This window comes from Dendropsophus ebraccatus, chromosome 15 (assembly GCF_027789765.1).
Source record: "Dendropsophus ebraccatus isolate aDenEbr1 chromosome 15, aDenEbr1.pat, whole genome shotgun sequence".
In the NCBI taxonomy this organism is placed as follows: domain Eukaryota; kingdom Metazoa; phylum Chordata; class Amphibia; order Anura; family Hylidae; genus Dendropsophus; species Dendropsophus ebraccatus.
Window position 1 is genome coordinate 7,475,129 of NC_091468.1, and position 16,684 is coordinate 7,491,812.

Below are 16,684 nucleotides of genomic sequence, written 5' to 3' on the forward strand. Positions count from 1 at the left end.
GACGATAATCGTTCCGTGGAATAGAGTGCAACGATCAGCCGACATCGTTCATGTCGGCTGATCGTTGCAGTCGCTTGTTTTTCAACATGTTGAAAAACAAGCGACTGATATAGCAGCGATCTGCTGCCGTCGCTCCGTTGAATAGGAGCATCGGCAGCAGACGCTGCTATATCCTATGGGCTGCCCGGACGTTCAGCGATCACCCGGGCAGCCCCCCCCCCCGCAGCTCCCCGCCGCCCCTCCCGCACTCACCCGCTCGCTGCAGCCGCGTTGAATAGCGGCGGCAGCGAGCGGCGAACGAGGAGCAAACGAGCGCTAATAGCGCTTGTTTGCTCCTCTAAAACGACCCGTGGAATAGGGCCATAAGGCGGCATCCAACTTCTTCAGCCGCTGGGGGTCAAATGTCGAGTGTTTGGGTTCAGAGAATGTTGTTGAACCAGAACAGTTCAGCAGGTCGGCTCAGCGCTAGTTATAGTCATCAGGTCTGGTTTCACAAGGCAAGTTCTACGAAGTCTAATCTTACTCACATTATTTCTACTCCCCCCGGGGTTACTGATGGCAGGGTGTGATCTCTGCTGGACGAGGAGTCCGTAGTGCATTCAGGATCAGATACGGAATCGCTGACGGAGGGCTCGCTGCTGCTGCTGGGTGATGCATTCCTCTGGAAGGCAGTGTTGGTAGCAGCATGGGGGGGCTCCCCTTCACTGAACGCATCACTTATGAACAAACCTTCGTGAGTCAGGTAGGCCAGATCATTGTCCGCATTGCTCTCTCTGGCCAAGGCTTTATGGGCTGCCGTCACCTCCATTTCTCTGATCCGTTGGTTTTTATCTAGAACCATGAGCACAACACTGCGGATAACGTTTAATGTGGCCTGTGAACAGAACCAAAGAGAGAGACATAAGCCAGGGGCCATCAGGTGTGCGGGAACCCAGAAAGCACTGAGCCCGTCATCGTCACTCACAGACTATAAGGAGAAAGGAGAGGAAGATGCATGGATTGTTCCCTTACCCCAAAGAACAATAAAGGCCTCTCCAAACCGAACATAGTTACTGTCTGTACCGGGACGCAGACATGGGGGGAATGTGAGGCCCTCCTTTATCTAATAATGCCAGCAAGGCTATCTTTTTCTTGTTACAAAACAGACTGCAGTGGCTTAAGGCCTTATTACACAAAGCAATTATCGGCCGTATTTGGCTGATTACCATCCGATAATAGTTTGGTGTGATAGGTCATGTTCAACGATCGGTCAAGGTGCATAATGTCGGCTGGTCGTTGTCTTTGAACATGTTCAAAAACAACGACAACGATAGCGACGCTGCTATCTTCTAAGGGTCACCCGGATGATCTAAAGATCCCCCCCCCCTCCCTTCTAAAACTGATAATATAAACAAGTCCCTGGCAGGCTGTATCTGCAACACTGTAGACTTCTTTGTAATGCCAGGGGGATTAATCACAGTGAGTTCAGCAGCAACTTGACCTCAGAATAATACTCCCAGCATTACAGAGAAGTTACAATGTTGCAGATAAAGCCTGCCGGGGACTTGTTTGCATCAGGTCTCAGAAGGGAGGGGGAGACAGAGATAAAGACTCACACACAGATTTTTGTGTCTTCAAAAAAGCAGCAGCTGAGAACTGGGGTAAGGAGACTGAATAGATAATAACAAGTATGGAAGGAATTGAGGAATTGTTAGTCTCACTATGGGCAGTGACATATCAAAAGTTATGTCTGAGTGGAATACCCCTTTAATTACTTTACTTTTACTGACTGACCAAAAAGCAGCTAGAAGTGTTCTCCGTATATACAGGTGCCATTTCCCGGGCAGTGATAGGTGTATATATATATATATATATATATATATATATATATATATATCACTATTATCTCACCTAGCTGCATTCTCTCCAGATTTCAAAGCACTTTAATTATAAAGCCAGGGACGGCGGTCACTTATCTTACCTTGACTTGTCGAAGGAAAATCGTAAATTTAGAAAAAATATTTTGCAGTAGATTAAACCACTGTGAGAAGTTCATCATCCGCATCTGGTCAGCGAGCCTGCAGCAACAATAACATAATAACTAAGCATCCTGCACTGCAGATATACAGACCTCATCATCAATAACATAATAACTAAGCATCCTGCACAGAGGAAGAGGAAGCATAAAATACCTAAACAGTAGTTCTCTATAGGAAAACTGTGGGGGAGAACCGACTGCTTTGGAGATGGTAAAGTGCTGCTATACTGATCCTCAAACATTGCAGCGCTAAGTAAAACGATTCTGCAAAAAAACTTTTGGATGCAATGATTTTTCTCACAATCTTGGAAGGTACCAATGATCCTTGTGGATTTCCATCTGGTGTAAGGAGTCTTATAGTCTCCTAGACAATGCTCCACTCTGAAGCTATTGTAGTCAGCGATCTCCCCCGGCTTTACAGAGTAGCATATAGAATAGGTCTCTATGCTGACGAGGACTGTACGGCTGCCTCCAGAACTAGCTGGAATGGTCACATACTGTAGACTGTCAGGGTGGATCTGGACTCGGCGATTGTTCTTATTTCTATAGCATACTGTGCATCTCGCTACAGAAAGCCGCTGTGAATAAATGCTCATGTTACCCCGTCAATCTACAGTATAGTTATAAGGAATAGAAGGAGAGCTGCGGTTGTCCTCCTATTGTCCAGCCTTTTATTCTTTTATTCCAAACCATTTTATAAAAATCACAAAGTTACATGTAGCAGGAAACCTGCCAGTAAAGAGCGGCTGCCCCCCGGGGCCTCCGAGCAAATGTATTGTACAACAATTACAGTATATACAGGGATAAGTGCTGGAAGGTGCAATATACAGCGCTATAACGGCTCAGGGGTTATATCTGCAGTAACACATACTTACTTGGTGACAAGTTCAGAATCTATCTCCTCAATCTGAGAGACTGTGCTGACCACACACTGAGAAGAAAGCAGAAAACACACAGAGTCATACATAGACCACAAGCAGAAATGTGCGGACATAAAGAACGCTAAAGCTTACTGAAAATCCGTCACACAGACATAGCAAGAGCTGTGACCGAGGGGTAGAGAATGGGGGCCGAGACCACCACCCATCACTATAACAAGGGGGAAGAAGCACTGAGAACACCACCCATCACTAGAACAAGGGGGGAGAAGCACTGAGAACACCACCCATCACTATAACAAGTAGGGAGAAGCACTGAGACCCCCACCCATCACTATAACAAGTAGGGAGAAGCACTGAAACCCCCACCCAACACTATAACAAGTAGGGAGAAGCACTGAGACCCCCACCCAACACTATAACAAGTAGGGAGAAGCACTGAGACCCCCACCCAACACTATAACAAGTAGGGAGAAGCACTGAGACCCCCACCCATCACTATAAAAAGTAGGGAAAAGAACTGGGACCCCAACCCATCACTATAACAAGTAGGGAGAAGCACGGAGACCCCCACCCATCACTATAACAAGTAGGGAGAAGCACTGAGACCCCCACCCATCACTATAACAAGTAGGGAAAAGAACTGGGACCCCAATCCATCACTATAACAAGTAGGGAGAAGCACGGAGACCCCCACCCATCACTAGAACAAGTAGGGAGAAGCACTGAGACCCCCACCCATAACTAGAACAAGTAGGTAGAAGCACTGAGACCCCCACCCAACACTAGAACAAGTAGGGAGAAGCACGGAGACCCCCACCCATCACTATAACAAGTAGGGAGAAGCACGGAGACCTCCACCCATCACTAGAACAAGTAGGGAGAAGCACTGAGACCCCCACCCATAACTAGAACAAGTAGGTAGAAGCACTGAGACCCCCACCCAACACTAGATCAAGTAGGGAGAAGCACGGAGACCCCCACCCATCACTATAACAAGTAGGGAGAAGCACGGAGACCCCCACCCATCACTAGAACAAGTAGGGAGAAGCACGGAGACCCCCACCCATCACCAGAACAAGTAGGGAGAAGCAAGGACCCCCACCAATCACTAGAACAAGTAGGGAGAAGTAGGGAGAAATCTGAATATTAGTAAGAGAATGGAAAGGACCCCAGAAATGTGGTAAATACCTGTTTGATGATGTTTTTCGCGGATGCCATCATTTCATCAGCATAGACTTCAAAAAAGTCCAGTTTCCTTTGCTTTAAGAGCCCAAAGACCAAGGACACCAGTCTCTCCTGAGGACAAACATAGAGAACTATAAGGTAGATGAAGCCGTAGGATCCTAATAACATTACACTAAGCTAACAAAGTGGCGTATAAAGCGGAGACTCAATTATCTGAGCATAATCAGGTTTTCCTGTCTCACGATGACAATACTACTGGAAAGCATTCAACACTGCTCCCGCACCTCCTCTATCACCGGGCTGTCCTCCTCTAGCGGTCTGTTCAGGTCAGAGCGAGCGTACGAGGTGAACTCGGCAATGATCATTTTGTCAATGAGCTTTTCCAGTTCACACAGTTGGGATCCAAGGTGCCTGGAGAGACAAAAACAAAGCCATTAGCTGAACGGGAGTCCAACAGGATTCTGGGATCTTAGTTACTTTAATATGTCTTTAAAGTGGTCACAACTATGTACAAGCATTACAATTCCACTGCCAACACCCTGTCTGCACACCGCCTGCCCCCTGCATGCATCCCACCAGCACCCTGCCTCCACAGCGCCTGCACCCTGCATGCACAGCGCCTGCACTCTGCATGCACACCGCCTGCACCCTGCATGCACACCGCCTGCACCCTGCATGCACACCGCCTGCACCCTGCATGCACACCGCCTGCACCCTGCATGCACACCGCCTGCACCCTGCATGCACACCGCCTGCACCCTGCATGCACACCGCCTGCACCCTGCATGCACACTGCCTGCACCCTGCCTGCAAACCACCTGCACCCTGTCTGCCCCCTGCCTGCACCCCACCATCAGAGGGAGGTCAGAAACGTAGTTCATACTGTTATACACTGAACTCACGGAAAGCTGCGCTGTATTACATGGAGGGCAACTCACACAGACTGTAGACAGTGAAGAAAGCACACATAAGGCAGTTTGCAGGAAACAATCCCATTGGCTGTATATGGATTAAGCTGAGCACCCATAGAACACACATCCAGCATGTGTTACAGAAGGATACACCTACACGAGAAATATCTGAACCAAGCAGCAAGCTGAGAACTGCTTAATAGGGTGATGTAAGAAAGAGTGAAGGAAAAGAGGACTGCGGGCTGCTGAGCAGGAGGAACATCTTTCTCTGATAAGATACATTACACAGTTTATCACACTTGCCTGTACTATTGTTCTAAGCAAAGTTTGTTGTAACAACTGTGACCACTTAGGTAACAAATGGCTGTTATAGAATGTGGTGGTACACACCATAACATTCAGACTAGTGGAGGTTCAAATCACCAAGACGCCAAGAGTAAGTGGTCACGCTGCTAGTCCTTAAAGGGAATGTGCCATGTAAATTTTGTTTAACTAATTAGAATCTGATACTAAAACTTTTTATTCTAATATGTTTCTATTTCTGTTTCTGACTGTAATTTTTTTATTTTTATTTTTGTACATTGTTATAGGGGCAACCATCTCACCTGGGCTATTCTTAACAGCATTTAGTGACATGCTTTACAGCGAGCCTCATGGACATAGACAACAATAGACAGACTCTGTCCCCTTGAGATGAATGTGAGACATTACTGAGCACACTCTGTGACCTGTGAAGAGGTCATCCCACAGGGAGCTGCTATTGTCACCTCTATCTACTGGTGTCACATGATGCTGCAAGATGTTGCTGAGAGAAAAATGGAAAAAGAGAAAAAAATTCTTAAAAAATATTATAAATTTACAATAAAAAAATTGTTTAAGTAATAAGTCATTTTCTGGTGACACATTCCCTTTAAGAAGCTTATGGCAGGAGCGCTGCTGTGAAGGGTCGGTGGTGCTAAATCAGAGCTGTAGCTACTGGGTTTTCAGGATTTTGGGATTTCCCAGAAGTCTAACTCTCACAAACCCTGGTGATTTGATTCATCTTTAGTGATAGGAATATCCCTTTAAGAGTAATAAACAGGTCTGGCAGCCATAGTGATAATAGCATGTAATGACAGGTACAATAACCCAGATGTAGCTGTCTGTGCACCCAGAGATACAGATCCTGAACAACTTCTGCTCAATTCTCTCAAAATACCCTTTAATGTACTGAAATTACAAGAAGACATGAGAACAAGAGGAAGCGTTCCCGTAAATTACAGACTACAAGGTCTACGAGAACCTTAACTCTCAAGATGAGCAAATCCGAGAACAGCGGCTCTTAACCAGAAGCCATTGTTGCTGTATGGGAATAGCGCAGCCCGATCCATCTTCAGAGAGCGAGAATAAAAAGCGAAGATGCAATTATGCTGTAAACATAGTGGCGGTATAATTCAGGGGACGTGTACCAGTCTGTAACATTGTGCCGATAGCAATGGCAAACCGCTGTATACGCTGGGATTACACATCAGCCAATGAATAAGGCCGTACAGGGGGAAAAGCCATCCTGCTGCAGTCTCGTTTTATTATGGCTTACAGCAGATCTCATCAATAACGCTGTAACATTATGGTTCGAGTTATGATGGGATGGAGGGCAGATATCAGCGAGAGAACAGCCAGGCATGTTAGACTGTCACACGGCCGATCCATATGCTTTCAGGAAAATAACCTGCTGAGTGAGTCTGGCAGCGGCTTTTCTCCCCTTTTCCGAGTTCACAGCACACGTGCACTTGGTTGAGATAAGGGTGCAAGTGTATGTGGGGGTTTACAGGGATGGAGCTGATGGAGAAAGAAACGCTGACAGCTATCAAAAATGTATAGTCAGCTTAGGTTTGGGAGACAGTAAAATGGAATAATCATTATGTGGTTTACAGAGACAGCACACGCTCTGCCCCTTCATCTCTGTCTCACTGCTAAAGTAGCGGTGGACGGAATTGTAATGTAGACCTGTGGAACTTCCGGTACAGCAAGTACCATAACCTCCATAGGGCTCCATTATAATTCTTACCACCGATACTTACCCAGTGATAGATGATGAAGAGGCAAAATGTGCTCTACCGCTCTACGTGTCTGCTCCTTCATACTAAAGATTGGTGGGGGTCTAAGCACCCGGACCCCACAGATGCAAACCTCTGACGTGTCGCTATGACTTGTCAGACGTTTGTTTAATTAATAGGTACTCTTTAAGTAAAAAAAAAAAAAGCACAGATATGAATCACTCACCGAAAACTGTGAATGCCCTGAAGTTCTTGCTGCAAAACTTCTTGAGTTGTTGCTATCAAGTCCAAGGCCCCCACGTATTCAGAGGTGGAGAGCAGCAGCTGGACAGTAGGCTGCGTCTGGTGCACGGTCGCCATTAGTTTCAGTTTATTATAGACTTTAATACAGTTGTTTCTGGTCAGGGCCTGCCGCAGGATGCGGAGAGATCCCTCACACATGACTCTGTCGATCTGAGAAATCTTGTCCCGCAGCATCTTCACAGCCTGGGACGTCTTCCTGAGGTAGTCCTGCAGCTCATGCTGGGAGGTCATAGCGTGGAAAAAGGCTTCAGAGCGTAAGGAGATCTGATGGGCGATGTTCACCTCCACAATGTCCAAATAATGGCTCAGCTAATCCAAGAGAGAGAATGGGGAAAACAGAGTGAGTGTGGACAACAATGCCGATCATACGCACAACTATCCACCATACTGAGAGAGCCATGACAGTCACAATGGACATTACTTGTTACCTATATAACATTCTGTCTATGTGTTTTGTGGGATCTATGGTGTAACTATTGCTTTATTCAGTAGTCAGAATACACCTTCAAGGGGTTATCCAGCAGTTAAAGTTTTTATGTATTGCTGCACTCTTGGTGAACATAGTAAACATGTTATACTTACCTCTCCGCGCTCCCCTGGTGTCTTGTTGTGGTGTGTCTGGTGTCCCCTGCTGACTGCAGCCTCGCTACTTCCGAGATTAACTCATCTTGGGAGTGACAGCCCGCTTAGCCAATCACTGGCGCTGTGCTGTCCCGTCTCATCCAGTGATTGTCTGTGCGGGCTGTCACTCCCAGGAAGAGTTTGTCACGGAAGTAGTGGAGCTGCAGTCAGCAGAAGACACTGGAGACACCACAGCAGGACACCAGGGGAGCGCAGAGAGGTAAGTATAACATGTTTACTATGCAAACCTAGAGAGAAAGAGATGTTTACTATGTTTACCAAGAGTGCAGCAATATATAAAAACTTTTTAAACCCTGAATAACCCCTTTACCTACCAAGTTTATATCATACATCTATCGAAACTTAAGAAGTGTGTCTGCAGACTATTGCCAGACGGAGGTCAAGAAGAGTTTCCTCTAAGTGGTTGGTATACAGCAGTGCATAGCAAAAAATGGATGGTAGGATGGAATGACGTAGCAGCTGACACTATACCATCTCGGAGAGTCCTGTATACTGTCCACTGCATGGATTCAGTCAAAGGCGATTGCATGAATGGGCACGGTCATTGTTAAAAAAAAACAATCACAACAACAACAAAAAAAAAGTGTTCAGACCCTGACAAATCTACTGGTCTAAAAGAGCTGGAAGAAGTGAGTAGTTAGTGTCTTGTGACTGAGCCGCTCTCATCATGTAAGTCTACGGAGCCGTGTTACTCACACAGTAGTACAGGGAAGCACATGGCCACAGTTTAGTGATCAGTCAGGGGTCTGTCCCCAGGACATGTCAACATTTTTTTATAATGACAAGTAAATTTTTATGTGTATGTCATTAACTTTTTATGATGAACCGTAATAGCCTATGGTTGACAGATGAAGGAAGCCCTGACAACAGGTGGCACATCTCCAGCATAGGAAGCCGATCACTATACATAAATCCCGGACAATGGGTGGCAGCATAGGAAGCCGATCACTATACATGAATCCCGGACAATGGGTGGCACATCTGCAGCATGGGAAGCTGATCACTATACTTGAATCCCGGACAATTGGTGGCACCATCTGCAGCATAGGAAGCCGATCACTATACATGAATCCCGGACAATGGGTGGCACATCTCAAGCATAGGAAGCTGATCACTATACTTGAATCCCGGACAATTGGTGGCACCATCTGCAGCATAGGAAGCCGATCACTATACATGAATCCCTGACAATGAGTGGCACATCTCCATCTGCAGCATAGGAAGCCGGTCACTATACATGAAACCCTCACAATGGGTGGCACATCTGCAGCATAGGAAGCCGATCACTATACATGAATCCCGGACAACGGGTGGCACATCTGCATAGGAAGCCGATCACTATACATAAATCCCAGACAATTGGTGGCACCATCTGCAGCATAGGAAGCCGATCACTATACATGAATCCCGGACAATGGGTGGCATCATCTCCAGCATAGGAAGCCGATCACTATACATGAATCCCGGACAACGGGTGGCACATCTGCATAGGAAGCCGATCACTATACATGAATCCCGGACAATGGGTGGCACATCTGCAGCATAGGAAGCCGATTACTATACATGAATCCCTGACATTTGGTGGCACATCTGCAGCATAAGAAGCCGATCCCTATACGTGAATCCTGGACAAAGGGTGGCACCATCTGCAGCATAGGAAGCCGATCACTATACATGAATCCCTGACAATTGGTGGCACTATCTGCAGCATAGGAAGCCGATCACTATACATGAATCCCGGACAGTGGGTGGCACCATCTGCAGCATAGGAAGCCGATCACTATACATGAATCCCTGACATCAGGTGGCACATCTGCAGCATAGGAAGCCGATCACTATACATGAATCCCTGACAATGGGTGGCACATCTGCATAGGAAGCCGATCACTATACATGAATCCCGGACAATGGGTGGCACCATCTGCAGCATAGGAAGCCGATCACTATACTTGAATCCCGGACAATTGGTGGCACCATCTGCAGCATAGGAAGCCGATCACTATACTTGAATCCCGGACAATGGGTGGCACTATCTGCAGCATAGGAAGCCGATCACTATACATGAATCCCTGACAATGGGTGGCACCATCTGCAACATAGGAAGCCGATCACTAAACATGAATCCCTGACAATGGGTGGCACCATCTGCAGCATAGGAAGCCGATCACTATAAATGAATCCCTGACAATTGGTGGCACATCTCCATCCAGCATAGGAAGCCGATCACTATACATGAATCCCAGACAATGGGTGGCACATCTCCATCCAGCATAGGAAGCCGATCACTATACATGAATCCCTGACAATGGGTGGCACATCTCCATCCAGCATAGGAAGCCGATCACTATACATGAATCCCAGACAATGGGTGGCATCATCTGCAGCATAGGAAGCCGATCACTATACATGAATCCCTGACAATGGGTGGCACATCTGCAGCATAGGAAGCCGATCACTATACATGAATCCCTGACAATGGGTGGCACATCTGCAGCATAGGAAGCCGATCACTATACATGAATCCCTGACAATGGGTGGCACATCTCCATCTGCAGCATAGGAAGCCGATCACTATACATGAATCCCTGACAATGGGTGGCACATCTCCATCCAGCATAGGAAGCCGATCACTATACATGAATCCCGGACAATGGGTGGCACATCTGCAGCATAGGAAGCCGATCACTATACATGAATCCCGGACAATGGGTGGCACATCTGCAGCATAGGAAGCCGATCACTATACATGAGGGTCACCTTTTCCTGCAGCAGCTTCGCCGACGCTGCATCCCGGCCTCCTTTACCGCTTGCACTACTAAAATGGGACCATGGTAAAACTGCATTAAATGTTAAGGAATCATCCAAAGCAAAGTCTGGTTTCATGAAGATCTGGAAAGTAATAAAAAAAAGGATTATATTATTCACATGTCGGATTTATTTACTTTTCCCTTTGACTCTCACTCCCACTTCAGCCTATAACTTATTGCTAAAAGCAGAACAGCAGACATAGGAGGCTTTGTATCCCCATCCCCCTGAATCACACAGAACAGAAACCCGCCATTATTTGGGAGACATACATGAGGTGCTGGATGTATATGTCTGCTGGGTTGTGATGTGAGAGCTCCAAGATGGAACCCAGAGAGAAGGTGGGCTAGTATATTCATATGAGACCAAAATGTATTATCTCCAGGCTCAGAAGAGGAGAGGATCACTGTATATGGAGTCTCCATACACAAGGACCTGATGAAGGAAGCCAATGTGGCCCTGAAACACGCTCCGTTTCATCTTGAAGAATACCTAGGTGTGTAGTGCTTCCATATACAGCGGTCTTCTCTGTGACTACGGGTTTTCCTGTTAGGATATCCTTTGCCTGGATCAGCTAGGAAGCTGCAACCATTACATTCTGTTACGTTCAAGTGCACAACCAGTCCAGGTGAGCGTGACTCTCCCATTGTGTGTTGTGCGTCTTGTGCATCCCTCTATTGGCACATTGTGTATCCTCTTATGGTCTTTTCACCATTAGAGTCACATTATCACCGACCCCGTGCCTATTGTCTAAACAAACGTTTCTCAATGGTGAAAGGGATTTGGGTGATGGTGACCGTTTACAGATTGGTTTGTGATTTCTTTCCGAAAATGTATGGATCAGGTGGCATCCATGTTCTTTAACTAGACAAATGGACAGTTTGTTTGCTAATGGGGTGTCTTATTTAAAGGGATACTCCAGCAAAAAAAATAGCTTTCAAATCAACTGGTGCCAGAGAATTGTAATTTACTTCTACTTAAAAATCTCAACTCTTCCAGTACTTATCAACTGCTGTATGTCCTGCAGGAAGTGGTGTATTCTCTCCAGTCTGACACAGTGCTCTCTGCTGCCACCTCTGTCCAGAGCAGGAGAAGTTTTCTATGGGGATTTGCTGCTGCTCTGGACAGTTCCTGACATTGACAGAGGTGGCAGCAGACTGAAAAAAAACACCAGTTCCTGCAGGACATACAGCAGCAGGTAAGTACTGGAAAACTAAAGATTTTTTATTAGATGTAAATTACAAATACATATAACTTTCTGACGCCAGTTGTTTTGAAAGAAAAATTCTTTCCCTGGAGTGCCCCTTTAAGTGTCTAGTGAGTCTAGGGACAAGAGATGCACAAATCAATAGATCACACAATTTACCTTAGGTACTTGATCCAGATCCGCCCTTGACTTGTTAACTAGAAATTAATAAGGATAAAAAAAATTCAGAAAAAAATCTGAATATCAGAGACAGGAACAAGTATTTCCATATAGAACTCAACAGACAGCGCACTCTCCGAGATTATAGATTGTTGGTGACAAAGACAACTGGATAATTCTGGCCGCTAAATGTCTGTGTAAGATCTCGGCCACAGCCCCTCCAGCTGTTGCAAAACTACAACTCCCATCATGCCTGGACAGCCAAAATTAAAGCTTCCTTACCTCTGCAGGGATGATGGGAATTGTAGTTTTCCAACAGTCGGAGGGCCCTGATCTATGCTACAGCCAGGTTCATACTTCCAGCTTTTCTTGTTTGTTCTGCCTGCTGCGGTAATCTACCCGAGGCGTCAGATGTTATATGGCAGTGAGCACCAGGGAGACGGCTCTGTATATAAAATGCTGGTAAGAAATATGATGCTATCTTTTCTATTAGTGAAATAATAGTTTCTCTCTGCTCCTGCGTGTGAGATCCATGCGGACCTGAGCAGGAAACAAACCGAGGATCAGCATCGATTATCAGACCGATGCAATAGTTCTAATAGCCATGACCGCCATGTTCTTTCCCTATAATAGGTTTAATCCACATAAACAATCTCTATGACCGTACACGCTCTCCTTTTTCATTTTTTTTAAAATCAGATTATTTTTATTGAACTTTTTTTTTTTATATACATTTTCACAGACACAAAAAATTAAAAAAAATTATAATAAAGGCACATTTTGTTCCACACATTTCCTCACGGCCGTTTTATAAATAACGTTAAATAATTACTGTTATTTTAAAACAGCGGCCATTGTTTTAAAGTAACGCTATTTGCAATTAAAGGGGAACTCCGGTAAAAGTCCATGACCGTCAGTATCATAATGGTGATTTTAGAATATGCTGAAAAACAATGATCAGCCGGCATCCAGCATGAGTCGGCCGACCGTTGCCATTCAACATAACCTATTACAGGAAACGATTATTGGCCAGAACAGCCGGCCAAGTACGGACGATAACCGCTTGGTGTAATAGGACCCTAACACTAGGGTCTAGGGATAGAGCCGCACATGGTGGATTTTTCTGCAAATTTACCACATGGAATCTCCATGCAGAAAATCCACAATGTTTTCGGTAATGGCAAAGTTAGTAATATCTCCAAAACCTACAGCGACAATGAGGGGCGGTTTCCAACCTGCTGCAAGGCGACTCTGAGCAGATTTACTGCAGAAATTCAGCAATAACTTCACAGGCGCGCTGCAGATCTAACATACATGATTATACATCAGTGAAATGTACTGACGTTACTCAGGCTTGTTAGATCACCGGGTGACAGGGATGTCAGACAGGGCACAGATCTCATACACACCTACTCTCTGGTGTGCCACTTCCTGCACTATGCAGAACTTAACCACCGAATGACATCAGCATCGGAAGCCGGAATCTATGAACTGACAGAAGAAATGTGCACGTCCGCCCACAAGCCAACCATGTATTATGTATACTGTGCTTGCCCTGTGTGATGCCGTGGGGTGTTTTCACTTACAGTTTGCATTTCACGTATGGAACTCTGCTGTTGCTGGGGACTACATGTTTGCCATGTGGATATTGGAAGGTTTGCTGGTTATTGCCGCTCTACCTTCTTCTGTGTTAGTGAAAATAAAGAATAAAGTGCAGTCTCCTGCAAAATTTTAACCATTTAAAACCTTCTTTACGGTGTTTCCAATCCACTCCTTGTTTTGGTTGTAAAATACTGACCGATATACTGTGCAGGGACATAGCCTAGATGTGTATTTCCCCAACCAGGATCTACCACCTAACAACAAATATCACCAAAAAAAACAACACTATAGAATTGAAAAGAAGAAATGGATAATACTAGGTATATACAGAGAGGAGATGATAACCTAATAATAATACATTTTCTTTCTGAATACATACCATGGGAGAATGCGGTCCTATTGTAGTCATCTTTTGGAGGACATATGGACTTCCACCTTTCATGATTTTTTTCTCTCTGAAGAAAAGAAAAAACTTTAATGCCAAGCAGCACATGTATGTCCTTCCCATCAGAGATGCCAAGGTCACCGATCAAAGCACAAAACACCGACAATTTATTGTGCAACCTTCTAAATTTTTTCCATGTATTGTTACAACCTGCACAGACCGTCCATAAACAAAAAGCTGCTCAGAAAACTTAAAAGGGTTATCCAGTGTTAGAAAAACATGGCCACTTTCCAACATGGCCTCTGCTCTTGTCTCCGGGTCAGGTGTGGTTTACAATTAAGCTCCTTTCACTTCAATGGAACTGAGCTGTAAAACCTGCACCCAAACTAGAGACAAGAACGGTGCTGTCTCTGGAAGAAAGTGGCCGTGTTTCGTAGCGCTGGAAACCCCCTTTAAAGGGTAACGCTCAGTATGGTGCTCTCTGCAGTTTGATATTGAAACACGGCTGATGCTGGAAAGTCTGTTTGCAGAGGAAACATCTCATGAAGGATAAGGAACATTACCTCGGCAGTCCAATCTTCCAGCATTAGCTGTGTCTCCACATCGCACTGTGACAAGTACCCTTTACGTCTATTTTGTAGTCTGTACACCCTCTCAGGCAGGGTCGGCTCTCTCCCTATCTTTTATTGCCCTTGCTTTTTGTAATGTATGTGAACCCCGTAGCACATGTACAGTATCCAGGAAACGTCAGTGCCCTAAAATCTATGATACTAATAAACTTACCAGGCTGGTTTGCTGGCTATACGATGAGAAGTGTTCCTTGTTGATGGGTGGGAGGTAGGGTGAGGGTAAGACGTCCAATTCCACAAAGTCCTGGCCCCATGTCTTTGTAAAGAAGTCAAACTCCCGCTTTGCCAGTCTGGGGTCATTTAATGCTGCCGGGAGATTCACTTTGGAATGATAGATAGTCCATTTGTGCTGATCGGCAACTACCGATGGTTCATCACACAGACTGCTAGTATCACCTAAAACAGAGGAATGACAGATCAGGTCACATGTCACATTAACATATATACTCATCAAGTAAATGACAACAAAGATGCACAAGTTATATAGAATTGTAATTTAGCTATATTTAAAAATGTACATTCTTCCAGTACTTATCAGCTGCTGTATGTCCTGAAGGAAGTGGTATATTCTCTCCAGTCTGACACAGTGCTCTCTGCTGCCATCTCTGTCCATGTCAGGAACTGTCCAGAGCAAAAGAGGTTTTCTATGGAGATTTGCTGCTGCCCTGGACAGTTCCTGACACGGACAGAGGTGGCAGCAGAGAGCACTGTGTCAGACTGGAAAGAATACACCACTTCCTGCAGGACATACAGCAGCTGGTAAGTACTGGAAGACTTGAGATTTTTAATAGAAGTAAATTACAAATCTCTGGCACTTTCAGGCACCAGTTGATTTGAAAGATTTCTTTTTTTATTTGTAAACTACCCCTTTAAATACAATACATTTCAAAACCTGAAAAAGTTTACTGTCTTTGTAACCCTTTCATTATACTCTGAGTGTTTTGTGATCTTCTAATCTGGCCGACTACTGTTTCATCACAAGTCGCATAAGTGATCCCAGTCTGTCCCACTCAGGAACAAGACCCATGAGAAGTCATGCAGGACGAGGGAGGAAGCAGGTCTGTGCCGTACTACGTCAAACATAAAAGAACTATAGAGATGTTTGTAACAATGTGAGGGCCGGGGTCCTTACCTGTAGGCTCTTTGGGGCAGACGTCAGGCAGGGAGCGCACCAGTCCCAGCTGCTGGGAAGGATCCAGTCCTTTCCTGTATGAAGGTTTGCTGCTGTTGGAGTGAGGCACTATTGCAGAGCTGTGGCTCGACGCCATTGCATACATCTAGAGGAGCTGTGCAAACAAAGAAGAGGACAGATTTGTAGTGGGTGCAGTTTATTGCTTCGTACTAATACACATCACTATGTAAAGCACTATTGGTTTAGGAGACTCGGAGCACTTGTACTTTCTTCATGCAAAATTGATGTGAATCCTCAGTATTGACGCTCTACAAATGGTGGGAGCCCTCGGACCGACCATAAAATGCATCACAGCCCCTGTACATAAACATGGAGGCATCTCTACTTACTGCAGCCTAATGCAATGATGGAGTCAGCCATCACGGGGCGGCCAGTAACCGGACACCGGGAGCTGAATAATTCATACGCCAGGGACGCCGAGGAGGCTTATGTTACCACGCACTAAGGGTAGGAAGGGCTTTGTGCACGCTCAGGCTATGGGCAAAGGTGCAGAGAAGAGGGGATACATCCTAATGCTGCTAGATCCAATCTGATCCTGTGATCGGTTACACTTCCGGTGTGAGAGGATAAAGGCTGCGTATGGCACTGGACCGCTACAGACACATTACTCCAACCCTGCATGTCGTCGGTAAACCAGGCCGAGATCCTCCATCAGAGTGTACGAAGTGTACAGGTTTCCTCCCAGTGCCCTATAACCATCCAGGCAGATATATACACCGATCAGCCATAA

The 16,684-nt window shown here is 45.6% G+C and overlaps 1 protein-coding gene across 1 annotated transcript in view; it reads right to left on the minus strand.

Annotated features, from left to right (window-relative positions):
* Window positions 1-16,684, minus strand: part of VPS54 (VPS54 subunit of GARP complex) — a 48,358-nt gene that overhangs the window by 15,077 nt on the left and 16,597 nt on the right. The window contains exons 2-12 of the mRNA XM_069954864.1: window positions 15,895-16,048; window positions 14,917-15,158; window positions 14,128-14,203; window positions 12,147-12,184; window positions 10,733-10,864; window positions 7,257-7,642; window positions 4,368-4,494; window positions 4,087-4,194; window positions 2,893-2,948; window positions 1,961-2,057; window positions 528-874 (exon numbers count right to left, since the gene is read on the minus strand). Coding sequence (XP_069810965.1) covers window positions 528-874; window positions 1,961-2,057; window positions 2,893-2,948; window positions 4,087-4,194; window positions 4,368-4,494; window positions 7,257-7,642; window positions 10,733-10,864; window positions 12,147-12,184; window positions 14,128-14,203; window positions 14,917-15,158; window positions 15,895-16,039 — 1,754 coding nt within the window. The 5' untranslated portion in view covers window positions 16,040-16,048. The remainder of the gene's footprint in view (window positions 1-527; window positions 875-1,960; window positions 2,058-2,892; window positions 2,949-4,086; window positions 4,195-4,367; window positions 4,495-7,256; window positions 7,643-10,732; window positions 10,865-12,146; window positions 12,185-14,127; window positions 14,204-14,916; window positions 15,159-15,894; window positions 16,049-16,684) is intronic.